The 12411-nt window shown below is 43.8% G+C and overlaps 1 protein-coding gene across 1 annotated transcript; it reads left to right on the forward strand.

Moving 5' to 3' along the window:
* Window positions 1-6939: 6939 nt before the first annotated feature.
* Window positions 6940-12054, forward strand: fzr1b (fizzy/cell division cycle 20 related 1b). The gene is made up of 14 exons (XM_073491943.1): window positions 6940-7184; window positions 7488-7658; window positions 7878-7979; window positions 8359-8422; window positions 8540-8667; window positions 8768-8850; window positions 8944-9127; window positions 9231-9296; window positions 9402-9504; window positions 9727-9908; window positions 10016-10249; window positions 10597-10701; window positions 10929-11021; window positions 11781-12054. Exons 2-14 carry the CDS (start codon window positions 7581-7583, stop codon window positions 11820-11822), a joined length of 1464 nt encoding a protein of 487 aa, XP_073348044.1. The 5' UTR covers window positions 6940-7184; window positions 7488-7580; the 3' UTR covers window positions 11823-12054.
* The last annotated feature ends 357 nt before the right edge of the window (window positions 12055-12411 follow it).

Here is a 12411-nt window from a genome sequence, read left to right on the forward strand (position 1 = left end):
TTAGGCATGAAAAAAATCACTCAATGATTCAAATTTCTTTCCTAAAACTACACAGTGCTCCTTTAAATATACTCCATGTGTGATACATCACACGTCCAGTTTGAAAGATTTCTGAGACGTTAGATTGTGTTTACTTAGTGGATGTCCGGCTGACAACAGGAAACATGAACCTTCCTTAGATTCAGCAAGAATGAGGTTCTGTTTATGGTAAACACTGGCGCAGACGAGGACTCGCGTTTTCCATGGTGGTGGTCCACACTGCCATGGCAATGGGCAGCGAGTTTGTTTGAAACTCTAACACAAGTCTTGTGGTCTGTCGGTGACTGACGTCAGCAGGGTGAAGGCAGACCGCCCTGGCCCCGGTGTCTGTGAACTGCCTGGGTCCAGGCTGGGCCGGAGGCTCCTAGTGCCAGTGGATCCAGTTGACAGCCAATCCACCTCCTTTCTCCACTCTACCAGCCAGGCTCTGAAAGGGCCCGCGGCCCGGGGCCAAGGCGAGAGAGGAAGACAACCACTTCCAGCAAAACAAACCTGCTCTCTCCGTATCCACTTTATAAAAACAAATGTCTTCCTGCAGTTTCTCCTGGCCAGCTGCTGTTTGTTTTTAGTTGAGTTGACAGTAAGGACTGAAGTCAACTGGGCAGCAGTCAGTGAGAGGAATACAGGCTAATATGGGGCATTCCAGGATAATTCAATAGCAGCCTAGGCGTGTGTGTAGATGGCAGAGATCAGCTCTGAGTGGCTCAGACAGATCGGTAAGGAAGTGAAAACAGAGTTCTGCCCCGCTCTAAAAAAAAAAAAGATGAATCTGGAAAAGATCAGATGAGGCAGTCAGCTTCCTCTAAGGCCTCTTGTATGTGTGTGTTTGTGTGTCTTGTGTTTCGTGGGGTCGAAAACGCAGGATTTGGACAATAACAGGATGCGTCCTTCCCAGAAAATGTCACAAATCATCTAGTTATCAAACATGGCGGCAGTCATCATAGATACGGCATTGTTTCTCTCTGTGCGGATTTGCCTTTGCATGCAACTCTCTGGAATATCTTCAGATACATAGAATGCGTATGGCAGCAGTTATATAACACACAGAATGAGCGAACGCATGAGAAATGTCAAAACACACCCGAAATGTAAGACTTTGGTTTCCTGACCTTTTCATGAGGGAAAAGGAGGACATGCATGCAGAGTTTATTACCAACTTTGAGTCAAATTAATCAGGATTTATGGAAAATAAACTGAATAGTAAAATATTATGCTAATTCTGTGTGATGACTGCATATTTTCTCATGAGCCTCAATTATTTGAAAGAAAGATGCTGATTTAAAAAGAAGTGGATCCTTGGACACTATCCCGTGTGTGAAGCACTTGTCTGTGTCAAGTCACATCTGTCATGATGCGTTTAAGGACACAGCACCCGCCTGACATTTGTGCTGATTCCTCTGGGCTCTTTACCCAGCGTGCAGCCGGCCCGGGAACTGTTTCGGACATGGAAGGGAACATCCCTGTGGGGACGCAGCGCCACACAAGAGCACTCTGACACCCCCGGGATCGCACATGCATACTTAAAGATGACACACTGAAGCACATGCATGCTCGCACACACTCTGAATAATGTGTCACATAGCAGCAGAGGAGCAGAAGTGAGACTTGAAGATGGAGGGAATCCACTCCGCCTGAGGGGAGGAGAGGAAAGATGGATAGTGAACACTGATCATGCATGCACAGACACATACATATAGTCATTTCACATACAGTTGGGGGGATTTCCGGCTGATTTTCTGGCATCACAGCAGCACAGACTGTTGGCTTCCTCACAAAACAACCAGCTTTTCTCTGAAATGTGACTCCATGTTGGTCGGATCAATATAAAAGATCTACTGTAAACCAAATCACGTTTAACCCACATGCCCCTCTGTTTGATCAATACTTGTCCTTATTTGACACCAAGGCAGAGAGAGACGGAGCGAGGGGAGAGTGTGCTGCTCTTTAACTCTCTGGTGTGTCAAAGTGAGCGAGCGCGTGGGAGGAGACGTTCAGCATGGCAGTCTGCGGTGGAGGGAGAGACTGAAAGAGAGAAAAGGGAGAGGAGGCCCACACAAAATGAAAATATCAACTCAACCACATCTATAGGGGCGAGATAACAAAAACATTCTCGCTGCATAACAATGCAGACCGGCAAAATGTCACGTGTACACGTCTGGATCTACCACCAAGGCTTAGATCCAGTAGTGCTCATAATTTTTACTCCACTGCATTTGTCTGACAGCTTTAGTTATGTTTCAGATAACAATTTCCGTGCCCTTCTTATTCTGTGAAATGTGTTTATTTTGAATGTTTGTGATAAACTGAAGGATGAAGTGTTCCTCTTAAGGTGCCATATGTAAGAACTGGCCACCCGTCACCCAGTAGAGAGGCCCAACAGCCCCCTTTAATTCAATCAATCCTAATCCAATATCAAATAAAACGTATTTAGATCCGCTAGATATGGATTTTTCTATTTGGATCCACATCAAGTTGTAGTAACTCATTGATACCAGCCACCTTAATACGCCTGATTTTTATCATCAAGATCAAGAATGTTAAAAGAAAGTGAGAAAAAATTCCAGGATCCGTCCCTTTATTCAGCAGCCAGCCAAACAGCCAGCCAAACAGACAACTAACCAACTGTCCCCCCCCAAAAAACAACCAACCAAAATGGTTCATTCTCACCAACACATTAATAATAAAGGTGGCACCATCAACACCATTTGTAAACACTTGACGCCGTGACGTATCAAACACCACATGCCCTGCTCACATGATTTAAAGATAAGGTTGTTGTTTTACAGTACTAGCCTGCTGCTGTGTTTTCCAGAGCTCGGTTTCATGTGCACAAACACCACTCTTTCCATCAACTCTTTCTCTGAGAGGATATGAACAATAAAGCCATTCATGTTTGCCTGGAAAAAACGCTGAGCCTGCACTCATCGCCTTCTTTCCTTTTATTATCTATCATACTGAAACTATTATTTTTCTCGTCATCATGCGAGAGATGAGATTAGTCAGAGTCCTATTGTTGTCTTGTTGTGAATTCCAGTAAGAATCTGAGAGCGTCACAGTTTGTAAGCACTGCCCCTACAGCTTCCTCTGTGCCCACTGAACTGCGCTGTATTTACAGGAGCGATAAGGCCGCAGCGTTTCCCCCTCCACCCTGACTGGGCCAGACGGCCGCTCTACACCCCCAGACACTGCCCTGCACGTCGGCATTGGGCCTCTCCAACGTGGCCCTGGCTGCACGTTGCTCAGTGCGAAGCTGATGGAGGATGCAGATAAGAGGGGCTGTTTTGGCTGGGCTGTCTCAAAGCAAAATGAGACGATGGTCAGATAGCTTCTTGTAAGTAATCCCGGTCAGTGTTTGTCTGCGTATGTGGCTGCAAGTGTGTGCACGTGTGGAATGTGCGCATGGTGAGGGGTGTAAACATGGCCGTAGTTTATAATGTACAGTGGTGGAAAACTTCTCATATCCTTGACGTGAGTACAAGAAGCAATACAACAATCTAACAAGAGTCCACTTGAAGAAGTAAGTTTTGACTGCTTTACACACAGTTAGTTCAGTGGTTCCCAGTAGGGGTCAGGACCCCTAGTTTATTTATATAGAGCGATTCAGACACAAGGCAGTGCAAAGTGCTTTTCAAGCGCATAGAAATACAATAAATATAAAATATTAAAGGGACAATACGAATCTTTGTTGAATTTTTGTTAATAAAAAATAATTAAAATGACCAACAGAATGTGAAGAAATAACAGTTTTGACATCATGACGTCCGTGTACTGTGTTGCAGAGATATCTACTGAAGTTAGCATGCTAACCAGCTAGCCTTGGCCCGTCCCGGTCCAAAGCTCCTGTACCGTGTGAACACCAACACTCTTCTATTGCTCCGAGCTCCAAGTCTGGACCACTACAGTCACAGCTAACCAAGCTAGCAAGCTAACAAAGCTAATGGCAGCTACAGTTAATCGGGCATCATGGAAGAAATGTAGCTGAAAATCGTCAAAAATGTATTACAATTCAGTTCAATTCAATTAATCTTTATTTGTAGAGGAACCATTTACCATATTAAACATAATTGTTGCCATTTGATGCATTGTACCAGAGTTAGCTTAGTAGCTCTAATCTACATCTGCAGGTAATAATTGAGAAAAGGAAAAGGAAAATACAAGATTTTACATTATTATGATGTTTATGTATTGATTTGCTGAGATATCTGGTAAAGTTACTGTGCTAACCAGTTTTCCTGATCCAAAGCTCCTGTGCTAGAGATGTAAACAATAACACTACCCTGGTCCCTGAGCTCCCAGTCTGAACCACTGGCTGCACAGCTAACTGAGCTAACTTTGCAAATTAGGTAAGGGCAGCTCTTGTTAGCAGCAGTTAGCTTTTACACAGATGATATGCTGCCCCGCATTTGTTTTGAGCTGGACAATTCTTACATATTGCACCTAAAATTTAAAATTGCATCTAAAATATAATAAAAACAAAAGCAAGCACACAAATGCAGATTAAAAAGAAGTTATGAAAAGTTAGAAATAATTTGAAAGCTAAAGTAAACAGTAATGTTTTCAGCCCTGATTTTAATGAGCTGACAGTTTTAGCAGACCTCGGGTATTTATGAAACTTGCTCCACAGGTGGAGAGCGTACAAACTGAAAGCTGCCTCACCTTGCTTGTTTTTTTTCCTGGGAACACTGAGTCAGCCTGTCCCAGATCACCTGAGGGGTCTGGATGCTTCATGACTTCCAATTAATCAGAGGTGTGTTTAAATAGATGTATTTTATGGACCAGTTGGTGCTTTATAGACACATGAAAAGGTTTGTAAAATCTAAGCTTTGACACATATGAATGTGCTTCACTTCCTTGATGTCTCACGATGACTCTGCTACAAAGATTTGTGCAGTGTTTTTATACTTCTCTTCCTTCCTCTTGTAATTGCAAACCAAAAAAAGGTCCATGGAAAGACAGTAGCTCAACAACCTTGAGAAGAAGACATGCAATGGAAGCGAAATCGAACAAAATCTCAAAATTGGCCAGTGCATTAAAAAAATTGTCTCCCCTTTAATAAAGAATAAATCCACATATTGAGCCAGCAGAAACACCTGAATAACGCCTGTTGAGATTGCATGAAAACTAGTTAGCAAGTAGGCATAGAAGCTGAAACGACAGCTAAAAATAACAGTTATACTGTCTAAATAAATGGTGGCGTTCATGAAGGGGCAGTTAAATTGCATGTGACAGCTAATTTTACACTCTTTTGGCCTCAAACAGGTATTTAATTGGAACCATCTGAGTAGTTAAGAGAAGAAATATGTCTTTGTTTGTTAGGGGTCACAAGACACAAGGGCCGGAAGCCACCAGGTCGACAATAAATAACATTATAAGCTCATCATCTGTCTATTTTTGTCAAATCTGGATCTGAAAGTTACAAATAACTATGACTCTGATAAATGAGGTGGAGTGAAAAGTGGAATTTATAATGTTAAAGTAGTTGAGAAAACGTATAAAAGTACTCAAGTAAAGCACAGTAGAAACATATGCATAGGTAGTTGGTCTGTATTGAAAACAGAGATGCCGTTCAGCACAGAAAGAAAATCAGATTGCATCTATAAACAGTGCTTGTGTCGGCAGACATGTAATGTAAGCCTACGTGCAGATCAGAGTGCCACCACAGATGACATGCCATGTCTCCACTCTACCATGTCACTCACTCACTCTCATTAAAGGCCTGGCTGCAGCAGCAGTAGGCCAGTTTTCCTCTCCCTCTTTTCTAGTGGTTCGTAACGCACAAAACCACACATGAAAGAGTTCAGAGAGTACATCTTTATCTGCCTGTTTCGTTTGCAAAATGCTCGCTGGCGCTGTTGGCAAAGGGTGGAAGTTTTGGGATCAGTGAGGGCAAATGTAGGATCTTTATTTACTCTGAGGTCACGCTCACAGAGGAGCCCTGAGGCGAGCCTGTGCCATCAAAACCCTCTCTATCTCTGCTACTGTCCATGAAGATGGTAGGCAAATGAATGTGAGAGGGTTGGTTTAAAGGTGCAATATGCAAGAATATGCTACCTGTCAAATTCACAAATCAAACATGGGGCAACATATCAACAGAGTAACTACATGTTGCTGCTAACTTTAGCAGTTCAGACTGGGAGCTCTGGGACCAGGGTAGTGTTCGCGTTTACACCAATCTTACAGGATTTGTACTGGGACAGGCTGGAGCTAGCTGGTTAGCATGCTAACTTCAGTAGATATGTCTGCAACACAATACGTAGACATCATCACGTTTTTTTACATTTTCAACTAAAATTCTTACATATTGGTCCTATAAAGTTAATTAATGTATGTATGAGGGGAATCAGTAGTTTTTTGGAAGCATTTCCCCTACATAGCTTTTTGGTATGATACTGGCATAGATATGATCAGCTTTACTTCCTCTATGTTTGGGGTCCAACTGAAAAATCAACATATTGTTATCCTTTAAATGTTTTTTTTTCTTTTCTTTTGACTTTATTAAAACCAAAACTGTCGGAAAGTAATACAATTTGCCTCGGAGACAATAGAAATGTGCATTTCATTAAGAAGATAAAATATAAAAACTGACCTTTCAGCATTGTTATTGCACTGAATAGGGACATTTTTCATGTTTTATGTTATATGTACTTTGCATGAACAAGTACTCTCTTTGTGTTGAAGTGTATACACTGAAACATGTAAGTAAACAGCGGATAAACAATGTTAAACATGTATTTTTTTAGCTGTTAAAGAGGGACCTGGGGTCAAACACTGCATGAACTGGGCTGCTTGGAAGCACTATCCAAATTATTCTTGCAGTGCAGCAGCGACACCCCGCGGCCACATGGCGAATAACCGCAGTGTTACTCCACCTGCAGTGAGCGCGCATCGCAAGCGGGCGCCGCTGTCGAGCCGCGCGCCGCGCTGACTGCACAGGCAGCAGAAGTCAACCAGAGAATTTCTGCCACAGCTGATTCGGTCGCCATCTTTGTCGCGAACATAAACAACACCAGCGAGTCGCGTTGGCATTCAGACGCACCGCTGTCACTCGGAGGAAAGCGGCCCGCAGTGTGTCCGCCGCGGCGCTGGTGTTCCCCCCCCACCGACGATGACGGTCGACTTGGTCCCCTGAGCCTCCGTGTCGGCCGGTAAGAGAGCCCGGAGCTGCGGCAGCGTCGTCAGCTGATGTTACGCTGCCTCTGAACGGGTTGTTGTGCGCGAGCATGATGCCATGACAACGGTGCGGCTGTCATTAGCGCACCGCGAGGCTCATTTAACCTCGATATTATCCGTCTGTCAATAAGCCAGCGAGAAACCACAAAGCGCGACTCGGTCTTTAAACCATGTAGCGAGCACAGACACCATGCTAACCAGGCCGGTCGGCGTTTTGTCTCTGAGCGCTCCACACTGCTGGTTTGTGTTCTCAATGAAGCTAACGTGTTTTTCCACAGAGATGGGGCTCCAGTGCGGACTTCCCCGCCGGGAGGAGGTTTAAAAAGGGGGGGCGGGGAGGGCAGCACAGGGGCCTTGCTGCCTGTGAGGAGATGGACCAAGAGTACGAGAGACGGCTGCTGAGGCAAATCAACCACCAGAACCTGCCGACAGAGGCCCGCCTGTCAAAGGTGACACAGACTGACAGAACATCTGTTTGCAGCTGCATGTCTTGTACGTGTGTATACAGGATAGCTGGCTGAAACTAGTATAATGTCCTGATCTAAAGAATATAGTGAGAACCATGACCTGGAAATTAAAAGCTCCTGAGTAATATTGTCTCTTTTACCAAATACTAATATTCCTGCTGTGATGTGTTATATTTAACTGTGTCTCTCCTGCCATCCCAGTGTGTGAGTGCTACCTGCAGTCCTGTCAGTGTGAAGTCAGGGGACCGCTTCATCCCCACCCGCGCTGGAAGCAACTGGAGCATCAACTTCCACTATGCCAACGTGAGCAGCCTTTACACCTGCCAGTCGATTAACCGATTAACCACCTGCTACTTTGATAATCTATTGATCGTTTCAGTCATCTTTTAAACCAAAATGTCAAACTCATGGCTGGTTGAGAATTTGCTGCTGTATGATAGTAAATGAAGAGTCTTTTGGTTTTGGACTGTTGGTTGGACAAAATAAGCAATTTGAAGGTATAACTCTGGGCTCAGGGATATTGTGATGAGCATTTTTCACGATTTTCCGGCAAGGAATTAATCGGCAGATTAACGGATAATGAAAATACTCATTAGTTGCAGCCTTACCTTTTGATATTTTACACCTCCCCTCAAAAACAAAACAATGCAAAATTTGACGCACCTTTCCTTTTCCTCTGCAGGAGAACTGTCGCTCCCCAAATCAGACCCATAAAGCAAAGGATGCCAGTTCAGATTCAAGCAAAGGTCAGACTAACTTCTTAAATATCATCCAAGTTGTCTTTTTTTTTGTGTAAAATCCTGAGTTCTGTCTCTCAACCTTCTGTGTTTCCATCACCACTCTCTCTGCCTCGCCCCCTGCAGATGCTGTGGCGTACGCTGCCCTGCTGAGGAACGAGTTACTGGGGGCAGGGATAGAGACTGTGCCGGACCCTCACACAGACGACCGGCGGCATGCAGTCCTCTCTCAGGACTCTCACAGCCTTTTTAGGGTACGAGATAAAAGAAAATGGCTGTTGCTCTCTCTCTTACATCAGATAATATGAATAAAATCATCCCTGAGTGTAATTCTGCTTTGTTAATCCTCTGCAGTACACTGTCCACACTAAGAGAGTGCCTTTCGATAGCGATAATGAAGTCTCACCGTACTCCCTTTCTCCACTTAGTAACAAGAGGTATGACACGTCTCAAGTGCTGCACACCAAACATGAAATGGCGCTTAAACTTTACCGTCTAGCTGACCTTTTCCTCGCAATGTTTATCTGCAGTCACAAGCTGCTCCGCTCTCCTCGTAAACCAGCCCGGAAGATCTCCAAGATCCCCTTCAAAGTGCTGGACGCTCCGGAGCTGCAGGATGACTTCTACCTCAACCTGGTAGACTGGTCAGCGGGCAACCTGCTCAGTGTCGGCCTGGGAGCCTGCGTCTACCTGTGGAGTGCCTGCACCAGCCAGGTATGGTTAAGTTATTCTGTTATGGTTGGGAATGAATATAGTGTGTGATCCACCGAAGAGAAAAATAAAATGGTAAATGTATATTCTTGTGTTTGTGTAACAGGTGACAAGGTTATGTGACCTGTCAGTGGACGGGGACTCTGTTACATCAGTTTGTTGGAATGAGAGGGTGAGGCTGAACCTTCTGCTCATGTATGACAAAAGTATAAGAGAAAATTAACTGAATTAATGTGAAAACAACAGTGTGATTTGACTTTGTCTCTGGTCCTATCAGGGGAGTCTTGTCGCTGTCGGAACCCACAAAGGTTACGTTCAGATCTGGGACGCGGCGGGTGGGAGGAAACTGACCAGTCTGGAGGGTCACTCAGCACGTGTAGGTCAGTCATCACCAGCTCGTTACGATCTGCTTTTAGCAAACTAGAGGGATAACAAGGAGAATCTCCAAACAGAAAAGAAAGAATATAATGTTGTTTTGCACTTTATCATACTGTCCAACGTATCCTGTATATTGTGCCACCAAACATGTGTTACTGTCATATCAAGAAACAGCAGATGGATTCTTTGACAGCCACAGTGAAATATGAGCCTTTGTGCCCAAGGTGCCCTGGCGTGGAACGGAGAGCAGCTGTCGTCGGGGAGTCGGGACCGAGTGATCCTCCAGCGGGACGTCAGAACCCCCCCTACCGCTGAGAGGAGGCTGCAAGGTCACAGACAAGAAGTGTGTGGTCTCAAGTGGTCTCCTGACCACCAGCACCTGGCGTCTGGAGGCAACGACAACAAGGTGAGAAAATTATTCGTTTTTTTCTTAGGGACTTTTGAATGAAAGAATCCTGAGACGATTTAAGCTTCATGATCCCGTCCCCTTTTTCGTCTCCTGCTCCGTCCCAGCTGCTGGTGTGGAACAGCTCCAGCCTTCTCCCCATGCAGCAGTACAGTGATCACCTGGCAGCAGTGAAGGCCATCGCCTGGTCCCCACACCAGCACGGGCTGCTGGCGTCAGGCGGCGGCACCGCAGACCGCTGCCTGCGCTTCTGGAACACGCTGACGGGTCAGGCGCTGCAGAGCACAGACACCGGCTCGCAGGTGTGCAACCTGGCCTGGTCCAAACACGCTAATGAACTGGTGAGGACACACACACATCATCATTTCTGTGTCATTAAGGAGTAATTGTTGCTTTGTAGCAGATGACAAAATAATAATTTTTAAAATCTTTAAAAGAGTATTCTTCTTCATCTCAGTGTTGACATTAAGACACTATCTAGAAATGTAAATAATTAATCATACATACTTCACGGTAATTTCAAACTTATATACAAAATTGATATTTAAAAACTTTATTTATTAATTGTAAATGACCTCTCACAGCTCACCTGCAGCGCCTTCAAGGCCCACAGGGGGCTGCAGACTATCACTGCTCTACAACAACAATATATGTATTGTCAGTTGTTCGTTCCCCCGTTTGTTTACAGGTGAGCACTCACGGCTACTCTCAGAACCAGATCCTGGTGTGGAAGTATCCGTCACTAACACAGGTGGCCAAGCTGACAGGACACTCTTACAGAGTGCTCTATCTGGTAAGATTACAGTTTTAAATGACCGGCCGTGCATGTTCAGTGTAACTGGACTACCTACTCAAATAAATGTAGTGAAGAAAAAAGTACAGTATTTCCCTCTGAAATGTGGTGGAGAAGAAGTATAAAGTGTACAGGGCTTGGGTAACTTTACTTTGTTACATTTCTTCACTGGATTTCTCACCGTGCTCACCCTTTCACTATTGTTCTCTCTCCGTCCTCCCTCTCAGGCAGTGTCACCAGATGGGGAGGCCATCGTCACAGGAGCCGGGGATGAGACACTACGTTTCTGGAACGTCTTCAGCAAGACACGCTGCACCAAGGTACAGTGTATTTGTCATGATGTCGATGTTGATGTCATGATGTCTCCTCTGATGTCTCATTTTAAGTTTGTGCATTTCACAATACATGAAGGTAACATTCTCCTGATAGATGAAGCCAATTGTGGATTCAAGTCAAATCATAAATCGATTAGTCAATTGAAAGAAAATAAATTGCCAGCTATTTTGATAACTGATTATTCATTTCAGTCATTTGCAAGAAAAAATGTCGAACATTTGCTGGTTCCAACTTCTAAAATATATTGATATTATATTTATGATAATAAATGAAGAGTCTTTGGTTTTTGGACTGTAGTTACTGAGGAGCGAATAAGGAATCAATCAGGAACTACTTAATAGTTAATGAACTGTTAATGAGTCATTCCTGAATAACTGTGATTTCAGGACGATATAGATAATAATAATAATAATAATAATAATACAGTATTATCTATAATAATAGCAGATAATACTGTATTAATGAATCATTAGGTAATGATTAGTTCAGAAATAAATTTGAATTGACATACTGCCCACTTTCTTCATGAGTTGTTACTGGTAAACTTTGAGCCAGCCGCTGAGTGGCACGAACTAGTGACGACTCATTAAGTATTAATTCATAAGTCATTAGTTACTCTTTTTGTTTACCTTCAAGTAAAGTGAAACATAATACTGAGTAGTACCCCCATTTTGTTACCAAAATGATCATCAGCTCTTTATTACATATTAAAAGTTCTTGACACTATTTTTTTCTTTTCCCAGGAATCAAAGTCAGTGCTGAACCTCTTCACGAGGATACGATAGTGAACAGCCGGACAGGACAGTTCAGGACTGCGACAGTCTGCTAAGCCGTGGTTGAAACGCACAGAGTCACCAACGACACTCACAGACTAGATCCCTCTCATCTCAGCACCACCTCTCAGTGCACCGACCACCTCTACAACTCTCCTCAGATCCACTTTTTCTACACAGGATCCGAACTTCCAACAACTGCCATCCCTCACAGTGATGTCACTGATTAAAAAAACAAACAGTCTGTTGTCAGGACACGTTGTCTGCTTAAAAAAAGTTGGTCTTGTTTTCATTTTTTCTGTTGTGGAAGTGATGACATTGTTTTATTATATATTAGCAGAAGTATACATGTACAAGAGTTCTAAGCTATATAATGTAATGACGTCACATTTTTAAAAGGCTCTCCTTTTTAACAGAGAGAAGAAGAAGCCTGGTTTGGGTGGGGATGGGTGGGGTTTCTATATTTTGATAATGTGTGAACTACAAGCAGTATACAACAGAAGAGAAACAATAAATAAGAGAACACTCACACACAGTTGCTCACGCAGCTGAAAAGAACAAACTGTTTATTGGTGTTTTTTGTCAGATGGAGCAGAGGTTT

The sequence above is a fragment of the Pagrus major genome, chromosome 21, assembly GCF_040436345.1.
Source record: "Pagrus major chromosome 21, Pma_NU_1.0".
NCBI classification, from domain to species: Eukaryota; Metazoa; Chordata; class Actinopteri; order Spariformes; family Sparidae; genus Pagrus; species Pagrus major.